Raw genomic sequence first — 26,791 nt, 5'->3', positions numbered from 1 at the left:
TTAATGAATAAATATTTACTATAAAATATAATAATAATAATAATTATTATTTTTGTAATAATTAAACTTTTACTATATATATATATATTATAAATAAAAACTAGTTTACAATGTTTTTTTTCTACATGTACTTGACAATTTTATTTTGTTTGAATTAAAAATTAATTACTTAAATAAATATATTTAATAATAATAATACTAATAATATTAAAAAAAAAACTATACTATTTGGTCCACGTGTTGATAAATAAATTATTTGGGGGGGGGGGAATTATTGGCAAATATTCAATGTTCAAATGTTAATAACTAATAAATAAATACTGTATATAAAATAGTTTATTTTTTTTGATGTTGATTAAAATATTAATGTCATAATAATAATAATAATAATAATWATATTATTATTATTATTATTATTATTATTATTATTAGTAGTAGTATAATAAAAAAAATACTTGTAATTATATGATTCAACACAATCATTGAATTTACAAAATAGTTTCATTAATTATTAGTACAGTATTAACAATATATTACTATTACGAAAAAATACTGTATCAATATTGTCATCATTTATTTTATATATACATATTGTATATATGATAGACATTGATATATATATATATATATAATGTTATTAAAATAATATTTATGTAATATTAAAAAAATCTATTAAATAATCTATTAATTACAGTATTATTATTATTATTAAAGTTATTTGGCGTCTCTTAGGCTGGCATGTGATGAGCCGAAAGGTAAGGTAGTGTTAGATATTATTAATAAGTGAGAGACCAGTCATATATATATTACACGACGTCCCTGAATAAGTGACAATTTTTTAAATATGATATATATATACAGTATAATTGATATCCAATATAATACTGAAGTCTAACATTATTTAAAAAAAAGTTTTTGATAGTTTTTTGTTATCATTAAAGTCAATCGTCACCAACAAAAAAAACACACACACACATACAGTTTGTTCAATGTATATGTGTTTTTTAAGTAGTAGTAGTAGTAGTAGTAGTAGTAGTGATATATCATAAATTTACTTTTAATGTGATCTATTGGATACCAGTGCTCTCTCTCTCTCTCTCTCTCTCTCTCTCTCTCATCAAGTGTTATATACTGTATGTATGTGTGTGTGTGTGTGTGTGTGTGTGTGTGTGTGTGTGTGTGTATGTGTGTATGTGTGTATGTATGTGTATGTCTATGTATTGAAAAAAGGCATGCACCAGAACCGAGTTATTTTTATTGGTCGGATGAATATTCTACACTACCAGCAGCAGCACTGGTAGCTTTATTTTTGTGTGTGTATGTATGTGTGTGTGCTGTAGTACATTGTGCATACTGTACTGTACATCACGCATAAGCACTGGGAGAATATTCAGATAACAAAACCCCCAAAAAGCCGTGTGTTTGATATCTTTTTAAAAATACTGTACTCTACCAGCAAATCAACAACACATACATATATATATATACCATATATATATACCAACGACAACAACAAACACATCGACAATAACAACATCCCTGTGCAGCACTTGTATATATATACAGTATACTACATATAAGTATATATACATATATATATACAGTATATTCTCTCTCTCTATATATAAATATATATTCTCCGCAGATATACAGTGTATATAATATATAATATATATATATATTACATAATATACAGTAATTTATATATATATATAATAATATTCATCATTATATTGTAACGCTTCTCATATAATAATAATATTCTCTACTATTAGTAGTGTCTGACAAAATACAAAAGTGTGTGTCTGTGCTGTTGTGTGTGTAAACAAACCCAAAACCCAAACCCAAACCAACAATTCAAGTCATTTGAAGAAAATAAAACATTTTCATTATAATTGTGTATCAATTTTGTGGTGTGTTTTTTATAATTGATTGATTAGTTAGTTAAGTGATTCAACCAGTCATATACATCATATACATCATTGGTTGAAAAAAAATAATATATATATCCAAATAATAATAATAATAATTACATTAACTAAATGGCCAGTAATAGCATTAACAACAGTAGTAGTAGTGGTAGATCGTCGGGCACCGGTATGTCGATGCCTACTACTACTACCGCTACTCCTATCCGATCACTGTTTGATCCGCGCGAGGAAAAGGCCGCCTGCGGTGTCGGCTTTATTGTGTCCATCGATGGTATCGCTTCTCATAAAGTGAGGACATTATTATTATTATTTGTCTTATGGTGTGTGATGTCTGTATTAATAGTATTTAACTACTGTTGCTATGTGTGTGTGTGTGTGTGTGTCTATGATCCCAGTGCTCCCACTCTCTCCTATTTTTTAAATTTTATATTAAATATTATTATATTTTTTTTAATTATTGAATTTGTTTTATATGTGTGTCTGTATATAGCTTCTGGTCAATGCCAGAACATTGAGCGCCCGTATGGAGCACAGGGGCGCCTGTAGTTGTGATAACAGTACCGGCGACGGTGCCGGCGTACTGGCATCCATTCCCCATCAGTTTTACGCTAAAAAAATTAAGTAAGTATTTTTTTGATTATGATATTATTATTATTAAGCATTGTCATCAAAATATTTTTTTGAGAGGGGGTGGGGTGGGGGGATAATACATGTTTTTGAATAAATTAATATTTTTTTTCAATTATAATAATATAATATATAGAAAAATACTTGTTGTTGTTGTTGTGTAAAACATATATATATATATATATATATTAAATGATAGGAAATTTCCACCCCCTCCCCTAATTATTACTAATAATTACTATTATTATTAAATTAATAATAACTATGAGATGGCATATATATATATATAATATATATTTGTTTTTAAATATAGACATATCAATAGTGTATACAGTACTGTACATTAGTATTAAGTATTTACAATAAAAATTATTATTATTATTATTATTTATTTAATATAGTATTTAATGACATTAAATGATTAATTGTAAATAAATATATATATATATATATATATATATAAATTATTTATTTATGTGCTAATTTAATATACAATACAGAGAGTATAGTAATAAATAATTAAATAAATATTTAATTTACTTAAAATAGAAAATAAAACACAAAAATAAATATTAAAATACAAAAATAAATAATAAATAAATAAGAAATTATATTGTTAAAAAAATATAATAGCAACAAAAAATAGTTTATTATTTATTTTTATTAAGTTATATCATACATAAATAATTAATTGATGAAATACACTATAATATAATATAATAATAGAAAAAAATAAAAAATATATATAAAGTGCTTTTTTCTATACAAAAAAAAATATTTTTTATTAATACAATAAAAAATATATATATATATATTTGTTTGTCTCATCAATAATTAATTTATAGTTTATATGTGTGTGTATTTGAATTTCTAACCAAAAAAAAACTTATATATCAATCAATCAATCAATATATTTATAGGGACAGCCACGGCATTGATTTACCGGCACCGGGCAAATACGCTACGGGTATACTGTTTCTCGATGCCATTACCCATATACAGGCTGAACAACAATTTGCGACGGTAGCCGCCGATAATGACCTTCGGGTATTATGTTGGCGTGACGTCCCCACTGATAGCAACTGTATCGGCGAAGTGGCCAAAAGTAACGAACCGTTGATGCGTCAGGTATTTGTTGCGCCAAATAATCTGGACATCGATGACGACGACTATAAGCGAAAGGTTAGGATATTTTTTAATTTAAAAAAAATAAAATTATATATTATTTGATTAACAAACAAACAATAGTGAAAACAAAACTAATGTATAGTCTTATACCTCTACCCATCCCTTCCTTTATAATAACAATAATAATAAAGCAATTGTTTAACTATTTGTGGGTATAGTTTATATATCAGATAATAAGTAAATTAATTTATATATTGTTGTGTTTGTGTGTCTGACTGTCTGTATATACGGTATATATATATAAAAAGTCATTGATTTTGTTGGCGATAGTTATCTCAGCTAATGACTGGTTGTTGAACAACAACAACAATATATATGATAATCAAAAGTAATTTTTGTTTTTTTCTACTATTATTTTATTATATGAGTTTCAGTTTGAAGTGTGTGTGTGTGTGTGTGTCTATGTGTATGTCATACATAAATAATTAAAACATATAGTTATCTTATATATCTATAATATCACACAATCGCATCTATAGTTAATGTAATATACTTTTGGAGTATGTGTGCCAACACATCCAACCATCCATAGATACAGACACATAGACAGACAGATAAACAGATATACAGACATACACATAGACACCGACACACACACACTCATCAAATAAAATATAATACATTGAAATTCAATTATCAAGTTTATATTGTTTAGTGTCATCACTCATAAACACACAACTAACTAATATATGATATAATATATGATATGTATTATTATGTAATTATTAAATCAATAATAACCACTTGAATAGATAGACACTATTACTACTACTACTACTACTACTACTAGTATTAGTAGTAGTAATGTCTGATTGAAATCTTTAAAAAATATTTTTTTTTCGGTAATTTGTATGATATGTATGTTTCACATTTCAATCATCAAAAAATTGTATATCAAAAAAAAACATTTATTTTTTTCTAGTGTACAGAAAATAAAAATTGATTTCTTGTTAAGTATTTATTTTCAATAATAAAAAATAAAATATTTTACACTACAGTAAAGTATATATATATATGTTATTTTATCGTTTTTTTGTTGGTTAAAAAATAAAAATTTATTTTTAGATACACTTTTTTCTGTCGCCTCTAAACATTAAATATATCACTCAATATATACATAATATATATATATATATAATACTTAGTATTTAATATATAAGCGACTGTTGAAAATGTGATTTTATTTTGTTAAGACATATATACTTTGTATATATATATATATATAAATTGTATTAAATATGGCCTTATTTTTTATATTTATTCACTTACAAGTATATATACACACAAACATGTATTAAGATTTGAGACACTGATTACAAAAAAAAAAAATGCTAACTTTCCCCCACACATACCATACCATACCATACCATACATTCTAGAGGTTTACCGGAAAGTTTTCTCAACCCAACTATATTATACATACATACATAGTATAGTAGTATAACATTTAGTTTAAATAAAAAAAAATTGTATGTGTTTTTTATATAATCATTGATTACCACTAATACTACTACTACTACTACTGTAAAAAAATTGTTTTGTATATTAAAATAGAGATTTATTATTTAGTAGCGATTTTTTTGTTTGTTTGTTGGTTAAAACTTTTTTTTTATTTTTATTTATATACTAWATATACAAAATATTATTAATGTTATAATATTGTTGACGTGTGTTGACATTATTAACTTATATTGTATTTAATGATATAATTAATTATATTTTTTCCAAATTTATTATTATTATTTGTGTGTTATGTTTGTTATTATTGAAAAATATTTTAAATTATTTTTTTTCATTATATTATACTAATAATAATAATTTTTATTTAATATCAATGTATGTGTGTTTAACTATGCTATCAATTGATGGGTATTTTATTTATTTATTATTATTTTTTGAATTTTGAAAAAATTATCAATTATTAATTTATTAAATTAAATAGTAAATAGTTGAACTTTGGGTATAGAGTACAAAATTTTTTTTTATGTTTAATTAATTAATTAATTAAATATTTATATTATAAATTATCAACAACAACAACAACAAAATAACACACATTTTTCCATATCTTATCAAAAAAAATTATACTCAAAAAAAACTTGCATTGATTTACAGTATATTAAAGTTTTTTTTAAAAAAAATTATATTATAAACATTGGAAAATACTGTTTTAATTAACCAACAAAAAAAATATATTATCATTAAATAAAGTTTTAAATAAATTGTTTGATTTGTGTTTTTTAATATATATATACTGTATATATAGACTGCACCCTAAAGATTAAATTATATATCATTCTGCGCTTAAACATATGACTACTACCCCCCCCCCATCTCCGATATCATACCAGTCCCCATAATATAATAAAGATATTTATAATTTATAAAATATTTTTTTATATATATATAAACAAATAAAAAAATATTTTAAAACAAACAAAAAAAAATGCGATTCGTGTGCAACCAATGTATGATAATTACAATATTATATATATAGAGTAGACAACAAAATCTAAATTATATTATTTGATAAAAACAAAATTAATTTATAAAAAATTAAATAAAAAATATTAGTGTCTATACTGTATGTATATATATATATATATATATATATATATATATATAACTATTTTTAGATTTATTTTTTTATCAATTATTTTTTTAAAAAATTCTATTAGTTTTTATTTTATTTTAATTTTTTTGTTGTTGTTGTTGGTGGTGCCAATTATATTTTTGTTGTTGGGTTTTACACACATATATAAATTATATATATATATATAAATAACATGAGATTAGTTACCAAAAAAAATTATAATACATATTAAATGGTTGGCTTAGTTATCATTTTTTTTGATGAGTTTAAAAAACTAATTATTCAGTACATTATTTTTATAAGTAAAGAGTATTAAAGTGTTAAATATTAATTTAGTGTAATATTAATAACTTGTTTTTTAATAATTTTTTTTATTTCAATATATAATAATATAATACTTGTTGTAATATCATGTAAATGAAATATTAAATATCATATATATATATATATATACTGTCTATCGATTTTGATGTTAATATAAATAATTTTTTTTAATTATTAATCTATTATACAATTTCAACATTTGTTTGTTTGAGAGTTTATTTAATAAAACATTAATTAAAATAACAAATAAAAAAAACTATATTTACTATATTTTATATATATATAAGTTTATGTGTGTCTATGTTAATGTCAAATACATTAGATATATACTGTATATATTATTAATATTTAATTTTAATATATACAGTATATACATATGATATATAATACAGTATAAACAATAGCATAGAAAATATATCGATTGATATATACTAAAGTAAAAGTAAAAATAAAAGTAAAATTTGGTAACAAATTTGGGTTTCAATATAATGAATTACCCATTAGTTTTTAATAGATATATCTATAATATATTTATTGGATAATATATATAACAATAATTTATTTTTAGATAATCATTGATTTTATTTTTTTTACTAATATACTGTACTCTATGACATAGATGTATGATTTGAATAACATTGATAATAATAATTAATTATTATTATTATTATTATTAAAAAACAATATGTCATATCTTATATATATAWATAAAATTTGGTGATTCATAATAATTATCATTAAATATCATCTAAAAAAAATTTATCGACAAATATATATACAATATATATATAAGATATTTAGCTGGTATTTGATAGCAATAGACATATGAAATATGATAGATATTTAACTAATATTTTTTTTATTTCTCAATAATAATTAGAAATATAATGTAAATATTTGAAATATAATGAGAAAAAATTATGTAATAATAGGACTATTGTTTCTTTATTATTATTATTATATTTATAGCTAAATATGGAAATATTATATCAAATAAATTTATACCTATATATATGAAATAAAAATCTATATATTAACTCTAATATAATATAATATTTATTTTTAAAAAAATAATATTCATGTAATTAGAGAAAATACTCTAAATTTATATATATATAATATTTTGGGCAATAATATATAGCCAACAAAATGAAATGTTATTTAATAATAATAATAATGAAAATAAACAAAATTTTGCAGACATTAATATGTCTGGATATTATTATTATTATATAAATTATATAAAATATTTTTATCGTTTTAAAACAACAATTATTATTATTATTATACTGTATATAATCTTTAATGTTATTATATAAACAGTTTATATATATATATATACTGTATTTAGTATTGTAAATATTTTTCAAATATATATTTATTTAAATAAATAAATAATTATCATAAAAAAATTAAAAAAGTTTTTAGCTGTTAGATACTATAGTAGTAATTTTGTGGTAGTAATCAAAACAATTATTAATAATTATTTAGACAAATAATAATAATAATATTTATTATTGTATTATTTTATACCATTTTTGTAACATTATATATATATATATATTATATGTTATTTATTTACATTATTAAATATTTTTTAATAATTTATAAAAATAAATTCAAAATACCTTACACTAAATAATGCGTTAAAACTAAATAACTAAATGTTTTTTAATATTATAATTTATTCAAGTTTTATGATATTATTATTATTATGACTATTATGTAAAGTGTATAATCTTTGCGCTAAATAACAACAACAAAAAATAAATAATTATTATATTATATACTGTTGTATATAAACAACATTTAGAGCACAGTTAGCATATATTTTTTTAAATGGTATCTCCGATGAGCACTGGTGTGTGTGTGTCTATACAATGACTTGTCTATATTGTCTATTGATTTTCAATATATTTACCCCTTTTTTCCGCTCCCCTCCCCCCATCACTACCCATCAAACCCGTACCCCTTCAATGTGTTACGTTTAGTTGATCCACACACACACATATATATATATATATATATATATATATATATATATATATATATATATATACAGTATATATCATCTGATGATATAATAATAATACCGTATAATATATATTATATATTATATAATGGGTTATCCAAATGCGTTGGCGTATGTGTCGACACTTACAAGTATATACAGTGTATATATATATATAGCACAGTTAGTTAACACAGTTTGACATTTAAAATATTTTTGCCATTCAATTTTGCTACAGTAGTTTTTTTTGTTAGTACCGTATTATTAATAGTTGTTTTTGTTGTAATATAGTAGAGGTAGTAGTAGTAGTAGTAGTAGTAGTAGTAGTAGTGGTAGTAGTAGTAGTAGTAGTAGTAGTAGTAGTAGTACTAGTAGTGATGTCCCAATAGATTCAGTGAACTTAAAAGTTTAATATCAATATCACTGACTCTCTCTCTCTCTCTCTCTCTCTCTCTCTCTCTTTCTCTAATAAAAAATACTTTAGAGAAATATTCCTCTAATTTAATAGCAATTTATATAAACGTCTATTTTTATAGTACCTTATAATAGACTCAGTTATTCTGTATAATACATTAATAATAATAATAATAATAATAATACTCTATATTAGATTCTGTATTTACTATACTAAAGTGTTTACTAAACTACTGTATTATTTATTTATATAAATATAATTTTTATATTCAAACTATGTGTGTGTGTGTGTGTGTGTGTGTGTCTGTGTGTGTAAATAGGCTGTCAAATAATCAAAAGGCATTAAATATATATATAAAGTTATATATCACTTAATATTACACATTAGCTTAGATAGAAGTATATAAACTATAATAATAATAATAATAATAATAATAATAATAATAATATAATGGCTTTATATTTGATTTTAATGTATTATGAAATCCTAAATCCTGAATAAAATTATTATTTTAAAGTGAGTTTGTTTGTCATAAAAAATTGTTTTTTTAAAAAAGAAAATTTAATTGAATTATCTTTTAAAAAAACAATTTTTGTTTTGTGTGTATATAAAATGCAGTTTTTATTGAAATATATAACTTAATATATACTATTGATATATATATATATATATATATAAGTAATTCAATATAAAGTACACTAAAAATTTCTAGAAAGTAAATAAATAAATTATTTACTAATTTTTTTAAGCAATTTTATTATTATATTATTGAATTTATTAGTAATATTTGCTTATCAATTTTGGTGTGTTTTTTTAGTAACAGTATATTTTATAAATAATTATTTTTTTTATGTCTACAATATGTACATAAAATTTATCAAAAAAAAAAAATTTGTTTTTAATTTATTTTATTTTTTTTGGTTAATTAAAGCCTATGTCTTAATCTATGTATACATAATAATCCTAAATACTCTATTAGTATTGTAATTAATGTATTAGTTATATACTGTAAATATATATATTCATGTCATTAAAAAAAATTTTCAAAACGCATAGTAATTACTAAATTAATTACTTAAATAAATTATTATTAAACAAAAATTTTTTCATTATTAACAAATCCGAAAAAAAAACAACAAAAAGTTTATATTTATTTTTTAAAAACTTATTGATATGTTGTTTGTACTGTATATAAATTACATAATATTTATTACTATTAAAATTATTACTATTAAATACATTTACTTTTACACTAGTATATTAATTTATACAAATAATAAAAAATACATTAATATTTTTTTTATTATTTGTAACTGTATATTACAGTACAATAACAATGTATTAATAAATACATAATAATTTTTCCACATTAATATAATGTATTAATATTAATATATATATATATATATATATATATAGATTTGTCATACAAACAATTGTCACACACATACACAAAAAATACAGTGATTTTATCGATTATTTATTTACATTTATATATATTTTTTATTGCATTTTTAAACGACAATTTTTGCCAATTTTGAGTAAATTAATTTCCCACTAAATTCCCACTAAATTCCCACTAAATTCCCACTAAATTCCCACTAAATTCCCACTAAATTCCCACTAAATTCCCATTAAATTCCCAATAAATTTCCACTAAATTCCCTATAAATTCCCAATAAATTCTCAATAAATTCCCAATAAATTCTCAATAAATTCCCAATAAATTAATTAATAAAAATATTCTCAGCTTAATTTCTCAATACTCAAAATGTTTTCTAAATATTAAGAATTGCATAAATATATATATAACTATTATAATTATAATTATTAAATAAAAATATTATTGTTTTTAAAAAATAGTTATTAATTAAAAAATTAATGATATAGTACTGTATTTATTATAACGTTTTAATAATAATAATAAAAATAAAATTGGCAGAAATAATTATTAATTAGTTCTAAATAATTAATTTAATTTAAGAATATATCTTTTTATAGTATTTAAATTGAACCATAACTAACAAATTTTAATATAAAGATTCTAAATTCCCACTAATTTCATATAAATTCCCACTATATTCTCATTAATTCCTTAAAAATTCTTAATAAATTTCCACTAAATTATCTATAAATTAACTAATAAAAATATTCCTAACTTAATTCTCAATACTCAAAATGTTATCTAAAATATTCATTTTTTAAAAAATATAAAAAATAAAGAAATGCATAATTATATAACTATAATTATGATAATTAATTAAAAATACAATTATTTAGTTATAAAATTGATTAAAAAATTAATGATATAGTACTTTATCTTAGTATTATAGTATTATAGTACTTAGTGATATAGTGTTTATTATAACGTCTTAATAATAATGTGAAAAATAATTATTAAATAACTAAATAATTAATTTAAGAATATTTTTTTAGATAGTACTTCATATTGAACCATAACTAACACACTTTAATAAAAAGTTTAAAAATATTAAAATATAATTATTTTAAAATTTATGCTAAAAATTTGTTTTCGACTTTTAATATGAAATAATATATATATATATTCATTTATAGAGCTAAAAAATAAAATATATTTAATTATTTTTTTGAAAATTGGTGGGAATTTATTAGGGAACTTTTTCCCTTGTGGAGTGCCCCAACTTTATTTATGTAATATTTATTTAATATCATAATTATTATTTTTATATAATATAATGTTTAAAATATTAACATTAATTTTCTTGAAAATTGGTGGGAATTTATTTTTTCCTTTGTGGAGTGCCCCAACTAGTGTAAATAATGTTAAATTGACGTAATTAAGTATTTTTATCTATTTATTTTCTATACATAAGCTATTAATTTATATTAAAACTAATTTAATATTTATTTTTTTGTTTAATATAAAATTTTACATAGTTGAAAAAAATTTTCGGCGCCTTCGGCGCCGAAAATTGGTAGGGGGCCCCTAACTTTTTGGCTTCATGCCAGGGGGGGGTAAAAGCCAAAATTTCTCCATCTCAGGGGGGGTAAGACGTCTTTTAGCAACCCTGATTTATATATATATAATATATTTTTGTTGATGACATTTCTATGGGGGGAAAAAAGTCACTGAATTGAGGCAAACATTTACTTTTTTTTTGATAGCCTTGGAGTTGAAAATACTTTTTTATATTTTTTTATTTATTGTTTGTTGATATGATTTTAATGTTTTAATAATAATAATAATAATTATAGTTTTTATTTGTTTAATAAAATTATTAATATTATAATACAAAAGTTTTGATAAACAATATAATAATTATAATATAATTCATAATAATTTTATTTATTTATTTATTTAATACATAATTTAATTATATAGTTGTGTAGTATAGTTATTGAAACTATATATTATTAAAATTATTATATTTATTATATTTTTATTATTTAATAATAATATTGATAATAATATAACTTAATTAAATAAATAATAAAAAAAAATTACATTACAAATAGCAACACATGTTTATGTATGTATTATTAACTTATGTTTTAAATACAATTATTGTATTAAATAAGTTTAATTGAATTATTTGGTTACCAATAGTACTGTATGTGTATTATTAGCGTAATAAATCTCTAAACAATTAAATTAATTAATTAATCAATTAATTTAATGAAATAAAAACTACACTAACATAATRRTAGCCTTGAAATATAAATTGTTATAAATTTTTGTTTGATAGTCAATATAAAAAAGTGTGTCTAATATATATAAAAATTTTTTTTTGTTTTTTTGTTTTTTGTTTTTTTTGGATTCAATCCTTTCAATATATATATATATATATATAATAATACAAAATATATCGATGACTTTTAACATTTTTCGATAATATATAGAGTGTACAGTATATTAATCAATAAAAATAATAAAAATATTTTATACTATAACACTATATTTTTTAAAAAAAATATTTCAAACATTTTATTTATAAAAAAATATATAAATTTTTACATATTTTCCAGTTATGTATAGTTTTATATATATATATATACAATATTTTATGTTTTTATATGTAAATATATTTTTGTTTTTAGTTACAAATGTTTTTTTTTTCAGTTTTATTTCCATTACGTGAAAACATTTTTGTTTTATTTATATATTATATTTTGATTGATTTTTTTATATATATATATAAAAAGTTTGTATTTCATTGCTAACACTATCTCAATATAAACAAACTATTGAAAAATAATATATAAAAATTTAGTCAAATAAATAACAAAATAAATAAACATATATTTAAAAAATAAAATAAAAATATAATTCAATGTATTTTTATGTTTTTAACACAACAACAACATAAAAGTAGTTATCCTTATATTAGTTATAAATAAAACAACAAAAACTAATTAAACTAATTAAACATTATTAATAAAAATGTATTTTTAAAAAAATTAGATTTAAAATTTTTAAATAAATACATTTATATTTATAATAATAATAATAATTATTTAGTATATTATATAATCATAACAATTAATGATATGAAAATGACTGTAATTTATTTATTTATTTATTTTTATATATATATATTTATTTCAGTTAACAGTTACCGGTAATTGTTTTTTGTAGACAAAACCGTAATAATAATAATAATAATAATAACTTTTGAAATAAATAGATTTAATAGTAGGAAAAAAACTTTTGATTTTGTTGTTGTTGTCATTTAATAACATCATTATTATAATTATAATAATAGTAATGTTTATATGTATATAAATAAATTATTTTCTTTAATCTCCATTAGTTTCATATATATATATATACCGGTATATAAAAAAATAAATGTTATTTTTATTTTATAATAACAAATAATAGATATTTATATATAAATATAATGCTTTAAGTAAATGAAAAACAAATATTTATGATTACCATGAGATATATAAAATCAAATAATAATTTATATATATATATACTGTACAGTATTTTTTGTATAAATTTAGATTTGAATTATAAACTAGGATTTAAAAAAAATCAATGCATTTCAAAATATATATATATATAAATCATTATAAATTTGTTAGAAAATATTTATTTTACTAAATAAATATTACAGTTTTATTATTAATTTTATTTTTTTTTATAAAACATGTTTCAATGATTGCCTTAACTCAACTAATTAACAAACAAACAAAATTTTTAAGTAAAATAATTATGTCACAAAAAAATCAATATTTTATTAATAATTTTTATATTTATTTTATGAAATTAGTTATAATTATGAAAAATTCATTGAAATTATTAATAAACAAATTAAAGTAAACTCTCATTAAGTGAATACATATATAACTTATATATATATACAGTATATACTGTATAAATATATTTTATTTTATTATAAATATTAAATTATTAAATTATTTATGCAATCAAACACACAATAAATACATTTATCTTATTTTTGAGTTATTTATAGTAATAAACTGTATTTCAATATTATTATTATTATTATTAATATTAGTATTTCAATATACATTTACATATAATTGAAAAATCAATATTATTATTAATAATACCGTATATTATCATACAATTTAATGTTGAACATATAAATTATTAATTCATTATATAATAGATATTATTAAATAATAATAATAATGGTATTAACAATAATAAACTATAAATTTTTTTTAGTATTACAGTATATAGTAATTATTATAAATATTTAATATATATTTTTTTACATTTAAAAACAAAAAAACAAAAGTTTTTAATTAAATTTTTTATGTTGAAAATGGTGATGAATTTTTTTTTTGAGTGATGTTTGAGTGATTGAATAAAATTGTTAAAATAAAATATTAGTTTTTTTTATAAAAAAAATTTATATATATTTTTTAAATAAATTGCTAGAATTCAGACTTAGTCTAAATCAACAAATTTGCACTTTTATTATGAGCTAACTGTGCTCTCCCTCTCTCTCTCTCTCTCTCTCTCTCTCTCTCTCTCTCTCTCTCTCTCTCTTTCACTCTCTCCCTCTCTCTCTTTCTCTCTCTCTCTTTCTCTCTCTCTCTCTCTCTCTCTCTCTCTCTCTCTCTCTCTCTCTCTCTCTCTCTCTCTCTCTCTCTCTCTGTCTGTCCATCAAAACGTTGACTTATCATTAAATTTCATCTGACAATTGACTTTTATAATGTAATAATAATAATAAATATTTATTATTATTATTATTATTATTATTAGTTGATATAATAAATTCCAATATTTTTATACATTTGATATTAAACTTTATATATATTTATTTATCAAATTTAGATCTAATATATAGTATTTTATTTTATTTTTATAAATAATAGATGAAAATAATTTTATATTACTATAATAATATTATTATACAATAGTATAAAATCGATATTATTATTATGTTTTAAATTTAAATAATATTAATGCTACAAATATTTATTAAAATAATATTATTTATAATTATATTAATACATTTTTTAAAAATAATTGTTTATAAATGATAAATAATTAAAAATTAATTTACTAAATGGTTTTTTATATAAAAAAAAATATTTATTATCATGTATTTAGTAAAAATTTTAATAACAGCATACAAAAAATATTATGTTAGCAAACAATCAATCATAGAAAATAACATTTTGATAAATTATTGTTAAACAATAATAATAATAATAATAATAACAATAATATAAAAAATAATATTATTTATATCATTATCTATATTGAGGTTAGACATGTTATGTTGGCCAGGGAGACAAACACAAAAAAACTATAGATAACATAATAACTGTATCATTGATAATATACAGACACTATTATCAGTATATATATATATATATATATATATATATATATATATATATATATATATATATATATATATATTTGTATCAGTAATATGTAGTCATAAGAATCGGTAGATTTTTTTTTATACAACTTTCCTATCGATTCCTTTCAACTGTCGATTCCTATTAAAATTTGTTTACACTTTACGGTTCACTTATACAACAGTATTAAAGTATTTATTGTATATTATTAGTTGACAGTTGTGTGTATTAAAAATAATTGTTTGTTTGTTTGTGAATATTTGGTATAAAAAAAATAAATAAAATAATATAATTTTAAAATTAAATTTTGTTTAATATATATATTAATAGAGATAATTAATGTTAAATAAGCTCATGATTGATAACAATGTCATATACAGTATTTTAAATAGGATTTATTTTTGGTATAAATTATATTTAATTTTATTTTTAAAAGTAAAAAATAGTTTGAATATTGTTTTTAAATATACTTTAGATTTATTTATAAAAACTATGAATATATATATAATATAATAAATTAAGTGTTAATTTTTATTTTTGGCAATTTTATTGCTACTAAGCGGATGTTAATTGTATTTTTTTTTAAATATATAATTTTAAATATATTTTTAAACTTTATATCTTTACAGACAGTATTAATGACTATAATTACTACTAATATAACACTAAATTTTTTTTTAAATTTTTTTTTGGCTAAACTATCTGTGAAAATAAAATATTTTGCATAATTATTACGCAAATATCACATAAATATTTTTTTTTGAAAAAAATAAATGATAAAAATTTAATTCATTTAATATATATTGATATATTATATTTATAAAGATTTATATTTTGTATAATAAATGAGATTTTTTTTTTATCATTATATACGGTATAATAGTATTACTATTAATAGTATGATTTAGACTACAGTTAAAGTCTAAGTTTTTAAAAAAATGTGATTTATTATTAAAAAGTACTATAATTTAGATTTTTTTTCTAGTCATTGATAATTTAATTTTTTATTTTTTTGAAAAAATTATATTATATATCAAACAACATATGTTTGAATGTTTTTAAAAAATCCTTGACTTTTACACTAATATAATATATTTTTTAGAGTACATTGAAACTAATGATCAGTTATATCCAGATTTTTAATCGTAAAAAATAATTATTAATAATAAATTATAAATATATTCAAGGTATGACATAATATATATATATATATGATATAATTATATAATAAAATTATATGTTAGTTGATAGAAAAATATTAAAAAAATATAGATTTACTATTATTTTTTCTCATTTATTTTATATTTTATTTTTTAATACTAAAACTATAATAATTATATATATATATAATATATTTTATACTGTGATTTTTATTATTCCCAACTAACCGATTAATAAGCAATTTTAATCTAATTAATTAATTTAATTATTCAAATTTAGTAACAAACAAAAAATTTGTTAATAATTTAAGATAAACAACAATAAAATATTTATAATAATAACATACAGTATATACTGTATATATAATATATTTTACATGAAACGTGACAAACATAAATAAATTATTTTTTCAACAAAAAATTTGTTAAATTTAAATATTAATCTAAATTAATTAGACATTAATTTTACATTATTAATAAAAATCAGTTATTAAGCAAAATTTTTCTAATTAATAATAAATTTATTTATACATTAATCGGATTGACTATTGATTGAAATAATTTTATTGAATTTCATGTAATATCATAAATACAATATAATTAAGTAATATTTAATATTTATATATATATAACTAAACTAATATTGTATTGAATATTATTATCAATTTTAGTTCAAATTTATCATATGATGATTCAAATCAAATAATATTGATATTAAATTTTATATATATATATATATATACAATCATAATTATTTATGAACATTAAAATTACATTTATTATTACTAATAATAATAAGAGATTTAATTGTATTACCAGTTAATTCAATGTATAAAATTAATATTAAATATATTTATTATATATATAAAATATATTCATATATACAGTATTATTACCGGTATATAACTAATACTACCAGTGATTATATCCAACTTATTTAATTAACTATTATTATAACCCACACACACACACACCTACACCTACATACATGTATTAATACATTTTGATTTAATTATTATTTATGGATTTTTATGTCAATTATAATATGTAATATTAAATCTGATTTTATTTTAATTTTTTTTGTATATCAATTGATCCACAGATCTTCATATTGCGTAAGTCGGCGACCCATCAGATCCTTGACGATGGCCTCCGATTTTATATCTGCAGTCTGTCCACTGATACCATTGTCTATAAAGTGAGTATTGATTTTAATTATTATTATTATTATTATTATTATTAGTTTTTTGTCTAAATTTTTATTAAATTAAATTGAATTTTATTTTAGTTGAAAATTACATTTATATAAAAATATTTATTAAATTCTTGTTGTTTAGTATTTTGTTTAATAATAGCAGTTTGTGTCATAAAAAACATGATATCATATATATATATATATAAATAGTTTTATAAATTCTTTAAACATAGAATATTCTCTTTAAATTTTTTCTTTAATTTTAATTTTATTAGTTTTTTTCAAAAATTTTATTTTAGTATTATTATTATTATTAGATTTTTTTTTTGTGTTGCTATCGGTTTTTCATTGGTTTCTATTAGCTGTTTAAAAAAAATTAAATTAAATGTCAAAACCTTTACACACAGTTTTACACTATAAAGTGTTATTAGTTTTACTATTTATATAAATTATATATTAAATATATAACTTTAAAAATATATTTTTTATTAGTTTCAGTCAATAACAGTATAATAGAAAAGTAATTAGTTTTTTTACAAAATCAAAATTATATAATAAAACCTAAATTCTAAAATTGSYTTAATAAAAAAATTGAAAAATATTGGACTTTTTATTTTTGTTTTTTTTGCACACAAAATACACATAACATTAAAAAATTTAGTGAAAATATATATTCAAAAAATAAATTCACACACAATTCACCTATTATTGTAAATAAAACTAACTAAACTAGTACAAAAAAATACTAAAAAAAAAATAATTTATGAAATAATATTTTTTAAATGTTAAAAACATAATAATTAAAATTTAATTGAAAGATTATTACTAAAAAATTATTATTGTATTAACAGTATACCAATATATATATATATAAATATAAAAATTAAAAAATTATTATTGTATTAACAGTATCAGTATACCAATATATATAGTATATATATATATATAAATATCAATTTATTATGCATATATGATATATATATATATATATATTGATATATTATAAATGCAAGAATATTCTGTGAATATAACAATGTGTTTACCATAGGGATAGTCTCTCTCTCTCTCTCTCTCTCTCTCTCTCTCTCTCTCTCTCTCTCTCTCTCTCTCTCTCTCTCTCTCTCTCTCTTTCTCTCAACACATTATGACTAACTAACTGACTGTCCATTTAAAAACCTAACCAATTGTCTCTCCCCCACCCACCCCACCATAATTCAGGGCCAATTCACGCCACCGCAACTCTGGCAATACTTTATCGACCTACAGGAGCAAACATTCGAAAGCTATCTGGCCTTGGTACATGCCCGTTTTTCGACCAATACCTATCCATCGTGGGAACGGGCCCACCCGCTACGCTACCTGGCCCACAATGGCGAAATCAATACACTGCGCGGTAATGTCAATCTGATGCGCGCCCGGGAGGGTGTTATGAAAAGCAAAAAATTGGGCTCAGATTTGGCCAAACTTTATCCAGTGGTCGAACCCGATATGTCTGATTCGGGTTCCGTCGATAATGTATTGGAATTTTTGTGTACCGCCGGCGGCCGATCGCTACCCGAAGCCGTAATGACAATGGTACCCGAGGCCTGGCAAAATGATCCGCTGATGCACCCGGATAAGAAACTATTCTACCAATGGTCCGGGTGTGCAATGGAACCGTGGGACGGACCGGCTCTGTTGACCTTTACCGACGGTCGCTATATTGGTGCCATATTGGACCGAAACGGTCTGCGGCCGTCCCGTTACTATCATACTAAGGACGGCTATGTTATTATGGCGTCCGAGGTTGGCGTTGTCGATGTGACCAACGATAATATCGTACTAAAGGTTAGTTATGTTATGTGTTGGTATGTCTGGTCATACCTAATATGTTTGGTGTGTGTGTGTGTGTGTGTGTGTGTGKTTTGACGTCAATAGTTAGKATATTTGATTAATGTTGTTTAACTGTTTAATAGCTAATTAATAGTTAATTAAATTTTTCAATAAACATTATAATGTATTTAATGTATAAATCGATACTACTTTTCCTCTCTCTCTCTCTCTCTCTCTCTCTTTCTGTCTCTCTTTCTCTCTATACCATCCCCTCTATCTATCTCTCTTAATGTATCAATAGGTTAGTAGTAGTAGTAKTAWTAGTAATACSTAATACTTTCCGTTTTTATTTTGTAGGCTTTSCAATGTTATCAAATTATTACAGTATGTTATGTGGTGTGTGTGTGTGTGTGTGTGTGTATGTGTGTGTGTRTGTGTGTGTGTGTGTATGTATGTATGTATGTATGTATATGTGTGTCGCTAATCTATCCGTAAAGTTAATTATAAATAACATTTCAATTAAATATAAGTTTGCTTTTAGTTGCTATCATTTTGTGCTGACCTTTCAAATTCAATGAAAAAAGTCTAATACCTATTAAATCATATATACTCTCTCTCTCTCTCTCTCTCTCTCTCTCTCTCTCTCTCTCTCTCCGATCTAATCTAACTATTTGTTTGCTTTTCGGGGGGAACCACCTCTATTTTTTAGGGTCGTCTACGTCCCGGTAGAATGCTATTGATTGACACAAAAGAAAAAGTTTTCGCCCGCGACGAGGAACTCAAACTGGCCATTGCCCGCAAACGGCCACTCGAACAATGGCTTCGGGAACTGTTCTCATTGGACGAACTACGATCGGCTCACGTAACCGGACTCAAGTCATTCAAACGTAAGGCYGTCCTCCTGGAAGGCCGTAGCGAAGATGAAGTACACGGCAGGGCTAAAGTACTGGAGGACAGGCGTCTGGCATTGTTTGCCTATACAACCGAAACAATCAATTTGCTAATACTGCCAATGGTTAAGACCGAAAAAGAGGCACTCGGGTCGATGGGCAACGAYTCACCCTTGGCCTGTCTGTCCCTGTGTCAGCCCCTGATCTACGACTATTTTAAGCAACTGTTCGCACAGGTAACCAATCCGCCGATTGATCCGTTCCGCGAACGTGTAGTCATGTCGCTGGCCTGTCCGGTAGGTCCCGAAGCCAACATACTCGAGTCGTCGGCCGAACAATGTCGCCGATTATGGCTCGAACAGCCCATACTGTCCATYACCGACYTGGATATCATCAAAGARACGTCGTATCAGGGCTGGCGTACAAAAGTCATTGACTGTGTATTTCCGATACAAGAGGGCAAACCCGGACTACTGCGGGCATTGGATCGTATATGCGAGGAGGCCTGTCAAGCGGCCAAACAAGGCTATACACTGGTCGTACTGAGCGACAGGCGTGCCGGTGCCAARTTTGTCCCAGTTAGTTCACTGCTGGCACTGGGAGCCACCCATCACTACTGATCAATGCCCGACAGCGTATGAAAGTCGGTCTGATAATGGAAACCGGCGAAGCTCGGGAAGTACATCATATGTGCGTACTGTTGGGCTACGGKGCGGACGCCATCTGTCCGTATCTGGTATTCGAAACTATGGCCGCCCTGCGCGAGGAAGGCCTACTACAGTTGTCCGACGCGGATGTATTTGCCAACTATGTGGCCGCCATGGAACGGGGTATATCGAAAGTAATGGCCAAAATGGGTATATCGACACTGCACTCGTACAAAGGTGCCCAGATTTTCGAGGCCGTCGGCCTCGGCGAGGAAGTCATCGATAAGTGTTTCAAAAATACCGCCTCCCGATTGGGCGGCGCCACTTTCGAGGTATTGGCCGACGAAGCACTCGAGCGGCACTCGATTGCATTTGCCGAACAATACTTTCGGGATTCGCATATACTTCGCAATCCCGGGTTCTATCACTGGCGATCGGGCGGCGAAAAACACATTAACGATCCGCTGGCCATTGCCAACCTACAGGACGCTGCGGTAACCAATTCGCGCGACGCTTACAAACAGTTTGTCGACAGTGCCAACCGAGCGGTGAAAGATTGTACACTACGTGGCCAACTGGAGATTGTCTACTCGTCCAAACCGATACCGCTGGACGAAGTCGAACCGGCGGCCAGTATTGTCAAACGATTTGTTACCGGTTAGTGTCCCGAACACACACAAAACACACACACATACATAAGCACACTATTAATCCTATGTTAACCTACAGGTGCCATGTCGTTCGGCTCCATCTCCTACGAAGCCCATACATCGCTGGCCAAAGCCATGAACCGATTGGGCGGTAAGTCGAATACGGGCGAAGGCGGCGAAGATGCCGAACGCTGGTCGACAGCCGATCCAATGAACAACGAACGATCGGCCATCAAACAGGTGGCCAGCGGCCGTTTCGGCGTAACGGCAGCCTATTTGGCCAATGCCGACGAAATCCAGATCAAGATGGCCCAGGGAGCCAAACCGGGCGAAGGCGGCGAACTGCCCGGCCATAAGGTATCGGTAGAGATTGCCCGTACCCGCCATTCGGTACCCGGTGTCGGTCTGATATCGCCGCCGCCGCATCACGACATCTATTCCATTGAAGACTTGGCCGAACTGATCTACGATCTTAAATGTTCGAACCCGAAGGCTCGCATTTCGGTCAAATTGGTCAGCGAAGTCGGTGTCGGTATAGTGGCAGCCGGAGTAGCCAAAGGCAAAGCCGAACATGTTACGATTTCGGGTCACGACGGCGGTACTGGTGCATCGTCGTGGACGGGTATCAAAGGTGCCGGCCTACCATGGGAACTGGGCATTTCCGAAACACATCAGGTACTGGTGGCCAACGATCTACGATCGCGTGTCGTATTGCAATGTGACGGTCAAATCAGGACAGCTTTCGACGTAATAGTGGCCGCACTGCTCGGTGCCGACGAATTTGGGTTTTCCACTGCACCGCTCATAGCCCTGGGCTGTATAATGATGCGTAAGTGTCATCTGAATACCTGTCCGGTTGGTATTGCCACCCAAGACCCGGAACTRCGCAARAAATTCGAAGGCAAACCCGAATATGTGGTCAACTATTTGTTTCTGTTGGCCGAAGAGATTCGCCAAGAGATGGCCAAACTTCGGATCCGTAGATTTCAGCAACTGATCGGCCGTACGGAACTGTTGCGCTTCAAACCCGATCCCCGCAACCCGAAGGCCAGTCTACTGGACTATACGATGATACTGTGCAATGCACTATCGTTGCGACCTGAAACCAATATTATCGGCGGATCAGTGGCCCAGGACTTTCAACTGGACAATCGATTGGACAACAAAGTCATATCGGCTGCCAAAGACATACTCGACGGTAACAATTCAAATCCTATTGATTTGTCGCTGGCCATTGCCAACCAGGACCGTGCTTTCGGCGCTACACTTAGCTATCATATTGCCACACGTTTCGGCGAACAAGGTCTGGCCCGTGATCTGATTACAATCAAATTTCTCGGATCTGCCGGCCAATCGTTTTGCCTGTTTCTGGCCAAAGGTGTTGTCGTTGAACTGGAAGGCGATTCCAACGATTACGTTGGCAAAGGTCTATCGGGCGGCGAAGTGATTGTCTATCCGCCCAAAGATATGCCCCAAGAATTCCGATCGCAGGACAACATTATTGTCGGCAATGTTTGCCTATACGGCGCCACTTCGGGCAAAGCCTTTATCAGGGGTGTGGCCGCCGAACGATTCTGTGTCCGCAATTCAGGTGCAACGGCTGTCATCGAAGGAGTCGGCGATCACGGCTGCGAATACATGACCGGCGGTGTGGTTGTCATTCTTGGACCGACTGGCCGTAACTTTGCTGCGGGAATGTCCGGCGGAATCGCTTACGTATACGATATGTATGTTGTTATTTAGGGAACCGGTATCTGATTATAATAACCGTTTTGTTGATGTTTTTTTATTGTTGTCATCAGTGAAGGCAAGTTTGCCTCGAAGTGCAATCAGGGAACTGTCGATCTGTTACCACTTGAAGACAAAGCGGACATCGATTTGGTTAAGTCGTTGCTGAAAGAGTTCAACGAAAAAACTGGTTCCGAAGTGGCCGACGAACTACTGAAACAATGGGACAATCAGTTGGCAGCGAAAAAGTTTGTCAAAGTTTTTCCAACCGATTATCAGCGAGTTCTTCGCGAACAACGCGAAGCACTGGAAGCCAGTGTCCAGCAAAAGACAATCGCCGCCGAAGACAACGATAAGTCGGATAAATCATTGGCTGATGTTAAGGACATCGAAGACTCGGTTCCCGATCAGACAAAACTSGAYAAATTGCGCGGATTTATGAAATACAARCGAATCAAAGGCTATTATCGGGACGTAAATCGTCGGACAAAAGACTGGAACGAAATATTTGACCACAAGTTTATCCGCGACAATGTCCGGACACAGGCGTCGAGGTTTGTCTCACTCACTCACTCAATCACTCACTCACTCACTCTCTCACTCACTCACTCACTCACTCTCACTCACTCACTCACTCTCACTCACTCACTCACTCACTCACTCACTCACTCACACTCACTCACACTCACTCACACTCACTCACACTCACTCACACTCACTCACACTCACTCACACTCACTCACACTCACTCACTCACTCACTCACTCACTCACTCACTCACTCACTCACTCACTCACTCACTCACTCTCTCTCTCTCTCTCACCCACTCTCAATATCTCTCTCTCTCTCTCGGCACAGGTGTATGGAATGTKGTGTAYCGTTTTGCCAGTCCTCACACGGCTGTCCACTCGGCAATATCATCCCCCGTTGGAACGATTTGGTCCATCAGGACGACTGGTACGAAGCCATGAAACAGTTGCTGCAGACCAACAACTTTCCCGAATTTACCGGYCGKGTATGTCCGGCACCGTGCGAAGGTGCCTGCGTTCTGGGTATCAACGAACCGCCGGTGGCCATCAAAACCATCGAAGTGTCCATCATTGAAACGGCCTTCGAACGCGGCTGGATCAAAGCTAATCCGCCGAAACTACGATCGGGCAAACGTGTGGCCATTATCGGATCGGGACCGTCGGGCCTCGCATGCGCCGATCAGCTGAACAAAAAAGGACATTCGGTTACTGTTTACGAACGCAACGACCGTATCGGCGGACTCTTACAGTACGGCATACCGACAATGAAACTATCGAAACAAGTAGTCCAGCGTCGGGTGGATCTGATGGCCGACGAAGGCGTCCAATTCAAGCCGAATACCAATGTCGGCAAAGATATTACCGGCGATGAACTGCTGAAAAACTTTGATGCCGTTTGTCTGACCACTGGCGCCACTTGGCCCAGAGATTTGCCGATACCTGGCCGGTCGCTGAACGGTGTCTACTATGCCATGACTTTTCTGGAGTCATCGCAAAAACAGTTGATTAGCGCCGCAAACAATGGTAACACTAAATCAGCCCAAGTGGCCAATCAGTTGACCGCCAAAGACAAGCGAGTTATTGTTGTCGGCGGCGGTGATACCGGTTGCGACTGTATTGGCACATCATTCAGACAGGTTAGTACTGTCCCCTCCCCTCCCTAACAAACTCCCGGAGCTCACAAAATAATCACTAATTTTTGCACTTTTCCATCACTTTTCCCGTTCCGGGTAAATAAAAAGGGCGCCAAAAGTATCGTATCGTTTGAGATATTGCCGCGACCTACCGATGGACGCGAGGCCAACAATCCGTGGCCACAGTGGCCACGAATTTATCGCAAAGACTACGGACACGAGGAGGTGGAACAAAAATGGGGTTCCGATCCGCGCATATTCGGTATATCCAGCAAAGAGTTTCTGGACGACGGCAACGGTAACGTTCGCGGTATTCGCGCCGTACGTGTCGAGTGGTCGCAGGACGCGGCCGGCCGGTGGTCAATGAAAGAGGTGGCCGATTCGGAACAGATCTATGAGGTAAAGCCGTTGATCTATTAGAGAGGGGTTAGACCTACTTATCTATAACTTTCCCGATATATATTATATTAGGCCGATATCGTACTGTTGGCAATGGGTTTCTTGGGTCCCGAAAGCTATCTGACTGAACAGTTGCGGCTGACCAAAGACCAGCGCAGTAACGTACTGACCAAATCGGGTACCTATCGTACGCCAATGGATCGTATCTATGCGGCCGGCGATTGCCGTCGCGGTCAGTCACTGGTGGTGCACGCCATCAACGAAGGTCGTCAGGCGGCCCGCGAAATCGATACCGATCTCAATGCCGGGTTTTCGACACTACCCGGACCTGGAGGTGTCATACCGTATCCGCCGATCGGCGCCAAATTGGTGGCCGGCTAACCGGGATGGGTGGGTTTGTTTTTTTTTTGGTTTTCCCGACCGCCCGCCCGCCCGCTAGCGGGCCAAAAAACTATTGATATAAAAATAATTTATAAATATATATATATATATAATGTTTTTTTTTTATTTAAAAAAATAAGTTTTTAGTGTTTTATTAGACAGAGAGAGAGGTAAGAGAGAGAGAGAGAGAGAGAGAGAGAGAGAGAGAGAGAGCCTACCATTCCTTTCGGTCAGTCATTGAGTAAAAGAAAAATACATTTATTTTTAATTAATTTTTTTTTTATATAAAAAAAAGTATCGGAGATACAAATTATGTGAATTTTTGAGATTTTTATTTTTAAAT

The 26,791-nt window shown here is 27.0% G+C and overlaps 1 protein-coding gene across 1 annotated transcript; it reads left to right on the top strand.

Annotated features, from left to right (window-relative positions):
* Positions 1–1,761: 1,761 nt before the first annotated feature.
* Positions 1,762–26,642, top strand: LOC128959341 (uncharacterized). Its single transcript, XM_054305282.1, is given in 12 exon segments — positions 1,762–2,219; positions 2,422–2,552; positions 3,479–3,740; positions 18,186–18,281; positions 19,497–20,105; positions 20,800–21,592; positions 21,595–22,284; positions 22,357–24,004; positions 24,080–24,559; positions 24,864–25,671; positions 25,777–26,067; positions 26,140–26,642. Coding segments are annotated over 12 exon segments (6,294 nt in total). The 5' UTR covers positions 1,762–2,042; the 3' UTR covers positions 26,449–26,642.
* The last annotated feature ends 149 nt before the right edge of the window (positions 26,643–26,791 follow it).

This window comes from Oppia nitens, unplaced genomic scaffold, assembly GCF_028296485.1.
Source record: "Oppia nitens isolate AA-2021 unplaced genomic scaffold, nextdenovo-longstitch-racon4-pilon3 scaffold45_pilon_pilon_pilon, whole genome shotgun sequence".
Lineage (NCBI taxonomy): Eukaryota > Metazoa > Arthropoda > Arachnida > Sarcoptiformes > Oppiidae > Oppia > Oppia nitens.
The sequence above is the reverse complement of the archived record's forward strand: the minus strand, read 5'-3'. Positions and strand labels throughout refer to the sequence as shown.